We start from the raw sequence: 17,817 nt of genomic DNA on the forward strand, positions 1-17,817 counted from the left end.
AAAATGGAAGGTCAATTTAGTTTTACAGCCAACAATCTTAAGAAAGCACAAGAACATATAAAAATGTACCCTGAAGGCAGAGAAGGCGGTGCTGTTATGCCTCTACTCTATTTAGTTCAGGAGCAGGTTGGATGGGTACCAGAATCCGCTATGCGTTATGTAGCTGATCTGCTGAATATTACACACATGCGTGTATATGAGGTAGCAAATTTTTATACTATGTATAATCTCAAGCCAGTTGGGAAGTATTTAATACAAGTCTGTAGAACAACTCCGTGTTGGTTGTGTAACAGTGAAAGTGTTTTAAATGCCTTTAAAAAGAAGCTAGGAATCGATATTGGCGAAACAACTAAAGATAACCTATTCACCCTCAAAGAAGTTGAATGCCTAGGTGCATGCGTCAATGCTCCTGTAGTACAGATCAATAATGACTTTTATGAAAATCTCACTCCTGAAAAAGTAGATGATATTATAGTAAAGCTCTCAAATGAATAAAGCCGATTTTTCCTTTAAAATACATAAGCAGTCAGGTTCTGCGCGGTTTGGAATAATAAAGACTCCACATGGTGACATAGAAACACCAGCATTTATCTTTTGTGCAACGAAAGCTGCTATAAAAGCTGCAGATATTGAAAGGATTAATGAGTCAGGCACGCAAATAATACTTTCTAATACCTACCACCTAATGCTCCAGCCCGGAGAGGATAAAGTTGCAAAACTTGGTGGCTTACATAAAATCATGGGGTGGAACAAACCTATGTTAACCGACTCAGGTGGATATCAGATATTTAGTTTAGGTCATGGCTCAGTTTCAGATGAAATAAAAGGAGTAAGAAGAAAACAAAAAACACTGATACAAATAAATGAAAATGGAGCGATTTTTCGTTCATACATCAACGGTAAAACCTACTGTTTAACACCTGAAAAATCTATACAAATTCAGCAAAAGTTAGGTGCTGATTTGATCGTAGTTTTAGATGAATGCACCCCTTTTCATGTTAGCAAAGAGTATACAGAAAAATCGATGCATTTGAGTCACAGATGGGCAAAGCGTTCTTTAAATGAATTTGACAAAACCAATAGCGGCAAACAAGCACTTTATGGCATTAGTCAAGGGGGAGTATATCAAGATTTACGCAGAGAAAGTTGTGACTTCATCAGTAATCTACCGTTTTTTGGTCAAGCAATCGGCGGATCACTTGGTCAAAGCAAACAACAGATGTACGATGTGGTTTCCTTCACCATAGAAAACCTAAAGAAGGATAGACCTACTCATCTGCTGGGTATTGGTGGAATTATAGACATCTTCCATGGAGTAAGCTTGGGTATTGATACTTTCGACTGTGTTCATCCAACACGTTTAGCAAGGCATGGAGGGGCTTTAATAAAGGTAAAAAATAGAAACTCTTTTTCTTCAAAAGGCAAAGAACATATCAATCTACGAAATCAACAGTTTGAACTAGATGATAATCCAATCGAAAATGATTGCTTATGCTTCACATGTCAAAGACATTCAAGAGGCTATATACATCATCTGCTAAAAGCAAAGGAAATATTAGCTTATACACTAATCACTATCCACAACGTTTTCTTTATGAACAAATTAATGGAATCTATAAGACAGGCAATATTAGAAGATAGGCTAGAACATGAAAAACACAACTGGATATGCTAACTCCAATNCAGTTAAAGGGTGATTTATTAATTGCCTTAACACTTTGGCTGGCACAGTCACCGCATCAGCTCCAAATTTTGCAGCTTTAACTACATGCGCAGGGCTTCTTACTGATGCTACAAGAACTTTGGTATCAAACATATAGTTAGAATATATAGTGCATATATCTTCTATTAAGGACAATCCATCATAACTCACATCATCTAAACGCCCAACAAAGGGAGATACAAAATAAGCACCAGCTTTAGCAGCAAGTAGTGCTTGTCCAGAAGAAAAACATAAAGTTACATTAACATCTATGTTATGCTCTGTTGACAATTCTTTACAAGCAATCAATCCTTCATACGTAAGAGGTAGCTTTACTACAACATTTTCAGCAATTTTTGCTAGATCTAAACCTTCTTTCACCATCTCGTTGTGGGTATCAGCAACCACTTCAACACTCACCGGCCCATTTATAATAGCACATACCTCATGCACTAAATCTTTATATTTATTCTTATTGCCAGATTTTGCTATCAACGAAGGATTAGTCGTTATACCATCAATCAAGCCTTTTAACTCGCTAATTTCATTTAAATCAGCACTATCAAGAAAAATCTCCATCTTTTTCCTCCCTTGACTATAAAACTTACAGCCCACTTAAGTAAACCTGTTCTTGAAGCTACTAATAACCTCAAAAAAGGTCTACTTATTTTATGTTGCATTGAAGTATATATTATCATACCATCCCAATAGATTAAACACAAGGAGATTAAATATGAGTTTTAGTTTACCTGAACTTCCATATGACCAAAAAGCTTTAGAGCCTTATATATCTGCAAAAACCTTAGATTTTCATTACAACAAACATCACAAAGGGTATTTGGATAAACTTAACACGCTAGTAAAAGAAAAAGATCATGAGCTTAAGGAGCTAATTAAAAAAGTTCATGGAGATAACAATAATATTTCTGTGTTTAACAATGCAGCACAAGTGTGGAATCATACGTTTTATTGGAATTCAATGAAAAAAAACGGTGGTGGTAAACCAAGAGAAGATTACCAAATTGCAAAAAAGATCAAAGATGATTTAGGTGGTTTTGAAAAATTTAATGAGATGTTTTCTGAACATGGAATAAATCAATTTGGCAGTGGATGGGTATGGTTGGTGTTAGAAAATAACAAGCTTAAAATCACTAAAACTCCAAATGCTGATTTACCGCTAATCCACAATCAAATTCCATTGCTTACTATGGATGTATGGGAACATGCATACTACTTAGATTGTCAAAATCGTAGGGTCGATTACATTAAAGTTTTCCTTGACCATTTAATTAATTGGGATTTTGCTGAAGAGAATTTAAAACAGGTTTTATGATACAAGTAACAAAATTGAACAATGGCCTGCGTGTCATTACTGAATATATGAGTGAAGTGGATTCTGTAGCTATCAATATGAGAGTCAATGTTGGTAGCAGGGCTGAAAGTGTCGATCAAAACGGGGTATCACACTTTTTAGAACACATGGCTTTCAAAGGCACAAAAAGCAGAACTGCACTTGAGATTGCTAAAGCTTTTGATGATATAGGCGGAGTTTTTAATGCCTGCACAGGTAGAGAAAGCACTACCTACTACGCAAAAGTTTTAAAGAAGGATGTACCAATAGGAATTGATATATTAACAGATATATTAATCAATTCCACATTTCCAGAAGATGAGCTGGAGCGTGAAAAAGGTGTTGTGATACAAGAAATTTTTCAAACCAATGATTCACCAAGCGACATTATTTTCGATAAATATATGGAAGCAGCTTATAATAATCAATCATTTGGCAGGTCCATTTTAGGTACGCAAGAAACCGTGAAATCCTTCACCAGAGAAAAATTAAATAGCTATATAAATGAACACTACTTCGGTGAAAATATGATACTTGCCGTCGCAGGCAATATAGAACATGAAAAGATTGTTGCACTAGTAAAAGATACGCTCTCTAATATCCACTCAAAAAAGAAAATTCAAAATGAAAGTGCTAACTATACTGGCGGTGAATATAGAGAACACCGCAAGTTAGATCAAGTACACCTATTAATTGGATGGCCGAGTGTTTCTTGTCATGATCACAGGTACCACACATTTCAAGTCCTTGACTCTATTTTAGGCAGTGGAATGTCTTCACGCCTTTTCCAAGAAGTAAGGGAAAAGCAAGGATTAGCTTATTCTATTTATTCATTCAATTCTAGTTATAGTGATTCTGGAATGCTATCTGTTTTTGCAGGCACAGACAGTAGCAATCTAGATAAACTTCTGCAATCTATCACAGCAGAATTAAAGAAATTATCTACAAATGATTTAAAAGAAGACGAAGTAAATAGAGTTAAGGAAAGAGTAAAATCTCAAATTTTGATGTCCCGCGAAAGCACTCATTCTCGTGCTGAAACACTAAGTTATTACTATGCTAACTACGGCAAGTACATTAGTAAAGACGAGTTAATTAAAAAGATCAGTGCTGTAAGCCATGCTGACATAAAAGCAGCAGCAGAGGAGTTATTATCTCAGCATGAAAAAACTACTTTAGCTGCAATTGGAGAAATTAACTCGTTACCAAATTACGATAAAGTAATTTCTATGCTAAAAATATAAATTCTATTAAAAACACTTTGAAAAGCAATCACAAAGCCTTTCTACAAACAGAGGTTGATATAAAATGTCTTTACCTTTGTAGAAATTATTCATTCCATTTGATATTATAGATTTTCCCTGATTCCAAGGATCAGTCAAAAATGAATAGCTCTCTTTTGCTTGCATAAAAGCTAAAAAGACAGCAATCAGGCTTACAGGTAACAAGACTACCGTCAAATAAGATGGAAAGCAAAACGATGCCACGGCAACAGATAAACCCACACCTAACACTAGACATGAAGCACACAATGCTACCTTATGTTTGTTTCCAAATTGTACTAATCATTAAACCTCACTAATTATTTTATTACCTTTATAACAATTTATTTTTACATCTTAGTCAATACTTTATTCATCTATACCATATATACTTTACGGAGGCCTAATACTTGAACTATAAGCATAAAATTTATTTTAGCTTTAAACAAAGAAGTTTATTGACTTTGTATGCAATTTAGCTTTAAACCAAGTAAAATAAACTGTTTGAAGTATGCATTTTAAGTTCGGCCTTTTTTTATTATGTTGTTTTTTACTTTTCTCATTACAGTCCAATGCAGAGTTTATACCTATACCAAAGAGAAAAAAGCAGTTAAATACTACTATTGATAAGCCTAGGCAAATCATTGAAATGAAAGAAAATGCTAAAGATGAATTTTTGCCAATACCAAGAAGAAAAAAAGAAAACAAGTCTATACAAACAATAACAAGAAAAAAAAGAAGTAAAAAAAATGGTTCCCTAGCTGTTACCGATATCATAGATATGATCAGAAATAAACTCACAAAGTGCTGGAATATACCTGCTCATATTGCTCACGAAGAAAGTTTCAACGTGAAAATCGAATTATTATTATCCCCTCAAGGCGAAATAATTACAGCTGATATAGTTGATAACCATTCTTATCAAGATAACGCCCTTTTCAAATCATTATCTAAAAGTGCCATGCGTGCAGTGCATAAATGTAGCCCATTCAATAACTTGCCCAGTGAACACTATCATATTTGGCGTAACGTGATATTAGATTTTATTTTAAACGGACGATAACTATCTAGTACACTTGTTGCTCTTCAGCATTATCATGATGAACGTTATCTATGTGAGACCCAGGAAACTCCTGTTGATCTAATAGTTTATCAACATCATCATCCTGAGGAGTATGTTCTTTTTGCGCAGGTTCAATATATCTATCAATCTGTTGCACCAAAAATACAGTACTGTATGCTATACCAATCATTACACAGAGATCAAAATTAAAAATTACGCTACTTCCTAGCACAATTGGTACATTCACGTCTGCTATTTTTAAATAATTAAACAAAAAATTCAAAAAACCTATAGATAAAATTACTACACTCATGATAAGTGATTTCTTGTATTTATCGGATTCCTCGTTACTGCGATATTTTTTATATGAATAATAACAGCTTATAGGCATTGATATAAACACCAACAAAACTGTTGACACTAAACATATGTAGCTAACTATATTTTTATCATAGCCAACGAGAAAATGGATAACTCTTACCTGTATTAATAGCTTTACTACATCATCCACAAAAGCAGCTGATTTACCTATGATTTTTACAGCCTCTTTTTCACTTTTAGGACTATTATAAGTTTTTACCAAATTTTGTAGCAAAAACCAAGAATGTACTATCCACAAAAAAGTAAGAGGTAGCNCAACAAAACTTTTTATGAGTTTAATAGATGCCTTATTTTTATTGATAAAATCACAAGCAAACTGAAGCAAAATGCGACATGTTATAGAGACTATACTAGCTAATATCGAGATAATTCTTCTAATTTTATGATTAAAAAAGAAATCAACTCGTTTTGAAACTGCCATACAACCACTACTTAGCTTAAGCTACAACATATACAACTATATACACTATAGTATAAAGATACTAATTTATATGTCAATATACTTAATACTTGCTATATTTCCAGCTCACATCGCAATACTTTCCTGCTCATCCTGAAATTCAACGTCAAAATACTTTTCATAATCGTTTATATCATCACGCAGTGCAAGGGTGTTGATTTTATTCATAATCAAACCAGTACCTGCAGGAATCAATCTCCCTACTATGACATTTTCTTTCAACCCAATTAGAGGATCTTCCTTACCACAAAAAGCAGCTTCTGTTAGTACTTTAGTTGTCTCTTGGAAAGAAGCAGCAGAAATGAAAGAGTTAGTTTCAAGACTTGCTCTCGTAATACCCTGCAAAATAGGTAAATACTTAGCAGAGTTTTTGCTAGAATTAACCATAGAACTGTTCTCTTTCTCAACCTCTGTTTTATCAATACTTTCACCAATTAAGTACATAGTATCACCCGGATCAGTGATTTCTACCTTTTGCAGCATTTGTTTTAATATGACTTCCAAATGCTTATTGTCTATACGTATACCTTGAAATCTATATACTTGTTGTATTTCATCAATCATATAATGCGCTAGAGCTTCCAGCCCAAGTACACGTAAGATATCATGCAGATCAGGATCACCATCCATCAATAGATCACCTTTACGCACAAAGTCACCTTCATTAACAATAACATGTTTACTTCTAGAGACTAAATACTCTACTGGAGAAATCTGATCATCCGCAGGCTTAATCAATATGCTACGTTTTCCTCTACGATCTTTTTCAGAAAACACCACATGGCCATCTATTTCACTAACAATCGCGTGTTCTTTAGGGCGCCGTGCCTCGAATAATTCTATAACTCTAGGTAAACCACCAGTAATATCACGAGTTTTAACTGACTCTCTTGGTGTTCTTGTAATAACATCACCTGCATGAACCTTCNACCTATTGGTATAAAATAACATGCTTCAACACCACTAGCCAATGTAATGACCATACCATTATCATCAAGTAATACTATACGAGGACGTAAATTAGCACCACTAGAATGTAATTTCCAGTCCTTCACTACCTTGCTAGATATTCCTGTAGACTCATCCATCACTTCAGTGATTGAAACTCCATCTTTCAAATCCTGATAAGATACTACACCTGTTTTCTCTGTAATAATAGGCAGTGTATAAGGATCCCATTTTGCCACCTTATCACCAATTTTTACAGACTCACTCTCAGAAACGTAAAGCTTAGCACCATAAGGCACACTATATCTTAACTTTTCGCTGCCCAGACTATCAACCAATATAACTTCACAAGAACGGCTTACTACAATTTTACCACCATTTTTATCAATAATTAAATTACTGTTGTTTAGTTTTATTTTAGCATTAATTGAAGCTATAATATTTGAAGATTCAACACTCCTGGTTACCACACCACCTGTATGGAATGTACGCATAGTCAACTGTGTTCCTGGTTCCCCAACAGACTGTGCAGCCACTACACCAACAGCTTCACCTATTGACACAACTTCACCAGTTGCAAGATCTCTACCATAACATAAAGAACATACACCTGGACTTACTTTACATGTTAAAGGTGATCTAATCTTAACAGCATCAAGACCTGCAATATTAATTTGCTTTACTTTTCCTTCATCAATTAATTCACCTGCTTTCACCAATAACTCTTGGGTTACTGGATTATACACATCGCTTGCTGCAACTCTACCTAATATCACGCTCTCAAGAGATGCAACAATAGTGCCACCTTCAACTGTCGCCCTGACGACAAGACCATCATTTGTTTTACAATCATACTTTGTTACTATGCAGTTCTGCGACACATCAACTAAACGACGAGTTAAGTATCCAGAGTTCGCAGTTTTAAGTGCAGTATCAGCCAAGCCTTTACGAGCACCGTGAGTAGAATTAAAGTATTCAAATACATTCAACCCCTCACGGAAGTTAGAAATAATAGGTGTTTCAATAATTTCACCAGAAGGTTTAGTCATTAATCCACGCATTCCCGCCAACTGCTTCATTTGCGACGTAGAACCTCTCGCCCCGGAATTAACCATCATGTATACTGAATTATACTTACTACTCCTATTGTACACAGACATAGCTTTTAACATGTCATTAGCTATCATATCTGTACACTTAGACCATTCATCTATAACTTTGTTATATCTCTCACTTCTAGTGATTAACCCTTCTTGATACTGCATAGAGAATTTTTTGATCTCACCCCCCGCATTTTCAACATGCATGGTTTTAGTATCAGGTATCACTAAATCATGACGACCAAAAGAAATTCCAGAAAAAGTTGCATACTCAAAGCCAAGCACCATTAACTTATCGCAGAACACAACCGTTGCACTCTGACCACAATTACGATATATCAGATCAACCATGTTCGTTATTTCTTTAACTGTTAATATATGATTTATTAGATCAAAACTTAAGTTCTCATGCTCTGGAAAAATTTGCCATAATATCAAACGACCAGGGGTCGTACAAATAACCTTATGATACACTTCGCCATCGCTATTCATATACTCCATTCTATATTTCACATTGGAATGAATATGCAAAGTACCACTATTTAAAGAATGCTCAATATCAAAGAAAGCACTGAAGTATGGCAAATTACTCTCATCTTCAACAATTTCCTGCAAAGTAAGATAATATATACCAAGTACTATATCCTTACTAGGCACTATAACAGGTCTACCATTTGAAGGGCTCAGCACATTGCTAGTTGACATCATTAACACCCTAGCTTCAAGTTGAGCTTCTAATGAAATTGGCACATGTACAGCCATTTGATCTCCATCAAAGTCCGCATTATATGCTGCACACACAAGTGGATGTAGCTGTATAGCTTTACCTTCTATAAGTATCGGTTCAAAAGCTTGAATACTAAGCCTATGCAAAGTAGGTGCTCTATTCAATAAAACAGGATGTTCTTTTATCACTTCCTCAAGCATATCCCAAACTTCAGGCTTTTCTGCCCTGATCAGCTTACTAGCAAATTTAATGGTTGGTGCAAGACCATACATTTTAAGTTTGGAGTAAACAAAAGGTTTGAATAACTCAAGAGCCATTCTTTTTGGTAATCCGCATTGATTCAGCTTCAATGTAGGGCCAACAACTATCACAGAACGTCCAGAGTAGTCCACCCTTTTACCTAAAAGATTCTGACGGAAACGACCTTGCTTCCCTTTTAACATATCGCTAATAGATTTTTTGTATCCAGCAGCACCAGCTTTATTTGGAAGAGCATTACGTCGACTATTGTCAAAAAGTGAGTCAACAGCCTCTTGTAACATCCTTTTTTCATTACGAATCATAATCTCAGGAGGATTGAGACTAAGGAGCTTCCTTAATCTATTATTCCTATTAATTATAGTCCTGTAATGATGATTCAAATCAGAAACCGCAGGACGACCACTTTCAAGTGACACTAAAGGACGTAAGTCAGGCGGCAGAATAGGTATAGACGTTAATATCATCCACTCAGGCCTATTTCCAGATTTTATAAAATTCTCAACAATGCGTAATCTTTTTATAATTTTCTTTCTTTTTATTTCAGAAGCAACAGATCCCAACTCTACTCTCAGATTTCTTCTTACTTCATGCAAATCCAAACGTGCTAACAATTCCCTTATGGCTTCTACACCCTGCATAGCTATAAAGCTATCACTTCCATAATTATCCCTTGCTTCATAGTAAGCTTTTTCACTAATAATTTCACTCTTGTCAAAAGGAGAAACAAGAGGATCTATTATAATATAGTTATCACTGTATAAAATATTCTCAATATCTCTCAGTGACATATCCAATAACGCTCCTATCCTTGAAGGTAATGACTTTAAAAACCATATATGCGTAACAGGAGATGCAAGCTCTATATGACCCATCCTTTCTCTTCTAACCTTAGAAGAAGTAACTTCTACACCGCACTTTTCACATATACGACCTCTATGTCTCCTTTTCTTATATTTACCGCATAGACATTCATAGTCATTTACTGGACCGAAAACTTTAGGACAAAATAGTCCTCCCTTTTCGACTTTAAACGTACGATAATTTGCAGTTGAAACATCTTTTATCTCACCATAAGACATAGATTTTATGCTATCGGGGCTCGCAATCGATATACTAATTCTATCAAAAGACTGTGCTATATTAGTATGAGATATATCCTGAACCGGAACATCATTTTGTTTCAAAGTCACATCAAGACACAAAGCCCTCAACTCTTTTATCATAACATTGAAAGACTCAGGAATACCACACTCAAAATTACTATCACCTTTTATAATCGACTCATAAATCTTTACTCGACCATTAATATCATCAGACTTCACAGTCAACATTTCTTGCAATGTATAAGCAGCACCATATGCCTGCAATGCCCAGCATTCCATTTCACCAAAACGCTGGCCACCAAAGTGAGACTTCCCTCCCAGAGGTTGCTGAGTCACTAAACTATAAGGACCTACGGAACGCGCGTGAATTTTATCATCAACCAAGTGATGAAGTTTGAGCATATACATGTATCCTACCGTAACTCTACGGTCAAATTTTTCACCAGTACGGCCGTCATATAGCTCAATTTGCCCAGAAGGATCTAGACCAGCAAACTTAAGTAACTCAGTTATTTGCTCATCTTTTGGGCCTTCAAACGCAGGTGCAGCAACATGAACACCATCACGCATTTCATTCGCAAAAGTGATTAAACTCTCACTATCCATATCACGGATATTATTGCAAACAGACGCATTATTACCAAAACTGTAGATTTTTATTAAAAGATCACGCAACTCACTACATATATCTTCATGCTGGCTTAAATAAGCTCTCACTAATTCGCTATCATTCTCAGATATATTTGCACTATCACTAATACTTCTTCCGCAGAACAACTCCGCATATTTATCATCACCAACTTCCTCGCAGAAAGTACTTTTAATTTTATTGATCTCATCAAGAACATTACCTACTTTATCGCCAAGCTTCTTACAAGCCCATCCAACATGAGTTTCCAATATTTGTCCTACATTCATTCTAGAAGGAACACCAAGAGGATTAAGTATAATATCAATAGGCGTACCATCTTCCAAATACGGCATATCTTCAACTGGTACTACTCGAGAAATTACACCCTTATTTCCGTGTCTACCAGACATTTTATCACCAGGCTGTAAGCTATGCTTTACAGCAATAAATACCTTAACCACCATAGATACGCCTTGTGGTAAATCATAGCCTTCACTTAATTTTTCTACTTTTTGCTTAAATTGTGCTACTATACCTGTAATTTTATCATCAAATTCTCGTTGTAAATCTTTAACCTGCTCTGAAGTGGCAGCGTTTTTCAAGCCTATTTTCCACCACTGTTCACGCTCTACAGAATTACATTTTTCTTCCGAATCAATAAGTTTTTTCAGCTCATCATAAAAATATTCACTAGTGACATTGATTATATAATTACGCTCCTTTTCAAGATCACGAATTTCTTTCTGCTTAATGAGTTGCGCTCTCTCAATTTCCTCACCTCCTCTACGAGTGAAAACCTGCACATCAATTACTGTTCCCTCAACATCCGGAGATGTATATAAAGATGAATCCGAACAATCGAATGATTTTTCACCAAAAATTGTCATTAACAATTTCGTTTCAGGAGGCAACATTAAAGAAGGTTTGGGTGTTACTTTTCCTACAAGGATACAACCAGGACCAACACGCGTACCAATCTTCACTATACCATTTTCATCCAAATGATATAGATTCTCCTCATTAACATCAGGTATAGCACGTGTTATTTTTTCTGACCCCAAAGGAGTATCATGAACAGCACATTCAAACTCTTCAATATGAACTGAAGTAAAAAGATCTTTCTTAACTACTTCGCTTGAAATTATAATAGAATCTTCAAAGTTATACCCCTGCCAAGACATAAAGGCAACCAGCAAATTTTTCCCAAGGGCAAGCTCACCTTTATTAATTGCTGGACCATCGGCAATAACATCCCCTTCCTTTACATAATCACCCACATGAACTAACGGTCTTTGATTAATGCAAGTGTTATGATTAGAACGTTGAAATTTTCTCAAATGATAAATATCTACACCAAGGTAGTTAGCTTTTTCCCTATCAAAAGCACGAACAACAACAGAATTACTATCAATACTATCAACAATACCGTCACGCTTAGCTAAAATCACTGCACCAGAACCAGTTGCCGCAAAAGCTTCCATACCAGTTGCAACTAATGGAGCAGTAGGCTTCAATAAAGGTACAGCCTGGCGTTGCATATTAGATCCCATCAATGCTCTATTTGCATCATCATTTTCTAGAAATGGAATTAAAGAAGCTGCAACTGATATCACTTGCTTTGGAGATACATCAATATAGCCCACCTGATCACTACTTACCATAACAAAGCTACCTGCATACCTGCAATATAACATATCATTAACAAATCTGTTATTTTCATCAAGCTTTGCACTAGTATCCGCTATATGATACAAAGTTTCATCTGTAGCAGATAGATACTCAATCTGATCTGTGACCACCCTATTAACTACTTTCCTATAAGGGCTCTCAATAAAACCATACTTATTAATACGTGCATATATAGCTAAACTATTAATTAAACCAATATTCTGTCCTTCAGGAGTTTCAATAGGACAAATTCTTCCATAATGTGTTGGATGAACATCACGCACTTCAAACCCTGCTCTTTCTCTTGTCAACCCCCCTGGCCCAAGTGCTGACAGCCTCCTTTTATGTGTTATCTCAGACAACGGATTAGTTTGATCCATGAATTGAGACAATTGAGATGAATTGAAAAAATCTCTTAATACGCTACTTAATACCTTCGGATTAATAAAATCAGCCGGAGCAACCTTATCCAAGCTTGAAGTTGACATGTAATCAACCACCACACGCTCTAATTTCAACAATCCAGCTCTAAATTGATTTTCTATAAACTCTCCAACAGATCTTACTCTTCTATTCCCTAAATGATCAATATCATCTACAAGTCCCTGTCCATCGCGTAATAGAACTATTTTTTTTACCACTCCAACAATATCATCACGTGTTAAGACTGTTAAATCTTCATCATAATTCAAATTCAAGTAAGAATTGAGTTTTAATCTACCAATATTAGATAAATCATAATACTCAGGATTAAAAAAGAGATTACGAAAGAAATCTTCGACTATTTCCAAAACTGGAACCTCTCCAGGACGCAAAACTTTGTATATCTCATACAAAGCATCCTGATAAGACATATCCTTGTCTAAAAATAAAGTATTCAATATGTATGGACCAACAGATAAATTATCTATATTGAGTACAGATATTTCATTTATAGATAACAATTGAATCTTTTTCACATCTTCAGATTTAATCGGCTCACCTGCAGACAAGATTTTTGCAGAACTATTATTATCTACCAAATCTTCCGCAAGGAACAAATCGCATATAGAATCAAGAGGAACTAAATATTCCCTCAATCCATCATCATAAAGTTTCTTAGCTAATCTAGTGGTAATACGAGTATTAGCCTTAATCAATACATCACCGCTAGTATTAACTAAATCAAAAGGTAATCTTACCCCTTTAAATTTATCCAAAATAAAAGGTACTTTCCAACCATCCTTATATCTCACATACTTTATTTTTTCATAGAATTTATCTAATATATCATTATTAGACAACCCTAAGGCCTTAAGTAAAACTGATATTGGTAACTTCCTTTTTCTGTCGATACGAAAATACAAAAGGTCTTTTATATCGAATTCAATATCAAGCCAAGAGCCCCTATAAGGAATAATTCGAGCAGAATAGATTAATTTACCAGAATTATATGTCTTTCCTTTATCACTATCGAAAAACACCCCAGGAGATCTATGCATCTGCGAAACAATAACCTTTTCTACACCATTGATGATGAAAGTACCTTTATCAGTCATCAACGGCAATTCGCAAATACGCACATCCTGCTCTTCTATATGTTTTACAAGTTTCCCAAGCTCAGAAGAATCCTTGATTGATTTATACTCATCTAAAGAAACCCCTTCTTGCATAATGATAAGACGTATAGAGGCAACAACTTGTGCAGAAAAAGTTATACCTCGTTTTACACATTCAAATTCATCATATTTAGGATAATCAATTCTACATTTTATAAACTCAAGAGTCGCTCTATGTAGAGGATCATCAATCGGGAAAATTGCATGAAATATAGCTTCAAGCCTTTGATTATACTTACTGCATGGAGTAAATGCATCATATGATTCCTTTTGAACCTTTACTAGATCCAACAGAGAATCTCTTAAGTCAATCGACCTAGCATAAGAAACCCTAGGTACAAAAACATTAGAATTACAAATATTTAAAGAATCAGTCATTACAATACCCCAAAATAACCAAAAGCGCTACAACGCTAACTAAGCACTACTCAAGTTCTACTTTAGTTGCTCCTGCTTCAATAAGCTTTTGCTTTATCTTTTCTGCTTCATCTTTAGGAACATTAGCAACTAAATCTTTAGGTAATGATTCAACCAACTCCTTAGCCTCCTTTAAGCCCAATTTAGAATCCACTTCTCTCACAGCTTTAATTACAGCTATTTTCTTACTAGCATCAATCTCTTTGATCACAACTTTGTACTCATTCTTTTCTTGAACAGCAGCACCAGAAGCACCTCCATCAGACGCAGCAGAAGTAGTAGGTCCAGCAAAAAAAGAACCAGCCGGTAAGCCTATCTTTTCTTCAAGATTTTTTACAAGCTCAGCAGCTTCTAGCAAATTTAAAGATAATATTTTATCAACTAAATCACTCATAATCTCCACCTTAATTAACAATAAATTTATTTTTTAGAACTACTATAATAATCCAAAACTCTCATTAATCTCATAGCAGGAGAATTAATACACAACGCTAATCGAGCAGGAATATTATAAGATATTAAACGCATAATTTTGATACGCAACTCATCTAAAGAAGGCAATCTAGCCAATTTCTTTACATCTTCCGATGCCAACAACTGATCTGCATTCGCTGCACAGATAATAGACATTTTATCTTTATTAGTATCAGCAAAATCAGCAATCAACTTTGCAGCTTCCACTATATTACTAGAATATACAATAGCTACAGGACCAGAAAATTTATCTAACAAATAAGAAAACTTACTTGCTTTTTCTAAAGCTAATCGTGCCAGAGTGTTTTTCACCACTAAAAAACCACCATTCATAGATTTTAGGCCATTTCTTAGATTCACCGATTCAACCGCATTAATACACTTAAAATTTACTAATACTAAGAAATCATTATCCAAAAATACATTCACTATACTCTGTATAAATTCATTCTTGTCTTCACGCTTCACCGTACCACCTCTTAAATTAGATCTTCTACTTTACTTATTTTATACGCTTTTCCCATAGTCGAATTCAAAAAAACGCTTTTAAAATAAATCCCTTTCACAGACGCAGGCTTATTCTCCTTAATAACTTTAAGAAAAGCTCTTAGATTTTCTAATAAATCATCGATACTGAATTTAATATTTCCTAATTTACCATGAACAATCCCACTTTTATCTGTCCTAAATTTTACCTGGCCAGATTTAATCATTTTAACTGTTTCCGCCACTTTAGAAGTAACAGTACCAAATTTAGGATTAGGCATCATCCCTTTAGAACCTAGAACCTTCGCTATAGGAGTAATTTTAGACATAAAATCAGGAGTAGTCACGCACCAATCAACATCTATCTTTTGACCCTTTTTAATCTCTTCAACTAGATCCTCTCCTCCTACAACATCAGCACCCGCTTCCTCAGCTTCAAGCAAATATTTATCTTGAGTAAAAACAGCTACCCGGATATCTCTTCCTATACCTCTAGGTAAAACTACAGTACCACGTACTTGCTCCTCAGATTTACGAGAATCAACACCTAAATTGACTGCCACATCAATAGACTCATCAAATTTCGCTGAAGCACTCTCAATAATTTGCACTAGACACTGCCTAGGATCATCATTACACGTAGTCATAACTATTAACCTTCTACAACTTCTATACCCATAGACTTAGCAGTACCTATAATCATTCTCACTGCCGCATCTTCATTATCAATTTTCATATCAGGCATCTTACATTTTGCCACCTTAATTATAGCAGACATCGGCAACTTTGCTACCAATTCTTTACCAGGATTACTAGAGCTTTTACTCAGATTAGCTTCTTTTTTGAGTAGACAAGCTGCAGGCGAACCACTAACAGTAAAATCATAAGAGCGATCATCCTTCACAGATACACGCGCAGTGACTAAATCACCTACATTATAATTAGCAGTACTAGTGGCTTTATTAAAAGCTTCACAAAATTTAGGAACAGGTATACCACGCGGACCAAGAACTGAAGCAATCTTGGGCCCAGGAACAGCTTTACCAGCTTCCATCAATAAATTAATTTTAGCAACTACAGTACTCATAATCAATCCTCTATTTTTTCCACTTGATTTATATCAAACTCAATTATCGTCGGCTTACCTAAAATCGATACTTCTACACTAACAACTTTTGCTTCATCATTTATCATTTCTATCTTACCAATAAAATTTTGAAAAAGACCATCATTAATCTTTACCTTTTCACCTTTCTCATAACTACAACCTAATTTTTTACTTTCTTGAGCAGTATAAAGCGCATCACACATAGAATTAATCTCACCACCCAAAATCACTTTTGGTGTGCTACCATCTCGCAAAAAGCCATAAACCTTTAAAGACTTTGGAATGTTACTAATAAAGTTTAGCACATCATCACACAAATTTACATATAAAAAAATATAACCAGGAAAGCATTTTCTACGCGTCACAACTTTTTTAGAATGCGACTCTACTTGATTTAATTCTTCATACGGAATAAAAAGCTCTTTAAAATAATCATTAACCCCCAATCTCATAGAATTCTCTAATATATGTTGGCGCACTTTTTCTTCATAATTAGAAGCAACTCTCAGGATATACCATTTGTATTTATCAAATTCTTTACGTTTTAAATCTATCTCATCATTTGACACTACTTCAAAATCATCCGATTCAAACCCAGATATTTCATTCAAAATAGCCCTACTTTCATCACACAAATGCATATATACATACAATTCAAGAGGCTCTTCATTTTTGCTAGATCTCAAGCTATGCACAATCTGGTAAGGCACAAAAACATCTTTAAAATAAATAGCCTTATTTACTAATTCACATATATCTTGTTCGCAACCATAACTAACTCTTATGATATACCACTTATATTCATACGTCATAAACGATTCCAAACAAGGCTTTAACCACAAAAACGGATAAAAAATCCACAAAACAAAAGAAAATCGAAAAACAAACTATAATTATCATCACTATAAAAAGAGAAGATAACACTTCTCGCCTTTTTATCCATGAAATTTTCCTTATTTCCTGCCCTATATCATAAATAAAATTACGTAAACTCTTCAACATTTCTATTATATCATTAATGCAGGAGTGATAGGAATTGAACCTACAACCTCTGGTTTTGGAGACCAGCGCTCTACC

General features: G+C 34.9%; 2 protein-coding genes and 1 pseudogene across 2 annotated transcripts; 2 read left to right on the forward strand and 1 right to left on the reverse strand.

Moving 5' to 3' along the window:
• The first annotated feature begins 3 nt into the window (after positions 1-3).
• On the forward strand, positions 4-495 carry LOC108372175 (NADH dehydrogenase [ubiquinone] flavoprotein 2, mitochondrial pseudogene; annotated as a pseudogene).
• A 1,147-nt stretch (positions 496-1,642) lies between these two features.
• Positions 1,643-2,281, reverse strand: LOC108372176 (probable transaldolase). The gene has a single exon (XM_017627825.1). It carries the CDS (start codon positions 2,279-2,281, stop codon positions 1,643-1,645), a length of 639 nt encoding a protein of 212 aa, XP_017483314.1.
• A 154-nt stretch (positions 2,282-2,435) lies between these two features.
• LOC108372177 (uncharacterized zinc protease RF_0338-like) lies at positions 2,436-4,297 on the forward strand. Its single transcript, XM_017627826.1, has 3 exons — positions 2,436-2,952; positions 3,027-3,780; positions 3,898-4,297. Exons 1-3 carry the CDS (start codon positions 2,436-2,438, stop codon positions 4,295-4,297), a joined length of 1,671 nt encoding a protein of 556 aa, XP_017483315.1.
• Positions 4,298-17,817: the final 13,520 nt, after the last annotated feature.

Source organism: Rhagoletis zephyria, unplaced genomic scaffold, assembly GCF_001687245.7.
Source record: "Rhagoletis zephyria isolate East Lansing unplaced genomic scaffold, Rhagoletis_zephyria_1.1 Rzeph_scaffold_05505, whole genome shotgun sequence".
Lineage (NCBI taxonomy): Eukaryota > Metazoa > Arthropoda > Insecta > Diptera > Tephritidae > Rhagoletis > Rhagoletis zephyria.

Coding starts and splice junctions, on each gene's coding strand:
- LOC108372177 (XM_017627826.1), top strand. CDS start 2,436: ATGAGTTTTAGTTTACCTGAACTTCCATATGACCAAAAAGCTTTAGAG. Junction 2,953..3,026: donor CTACTTAGATTGTCAAAATC/GTAGGGTCGATT, acceptor AATTTAAAACAG/GTTTTATGATACAAGTAACA. Junction 3,781..3,897: donor GTTTCTTGTCATGATCACAG/GTACCACACATT, acceptor ATTCAATTCTAG/TTATAGTGATTCTGGAATGC.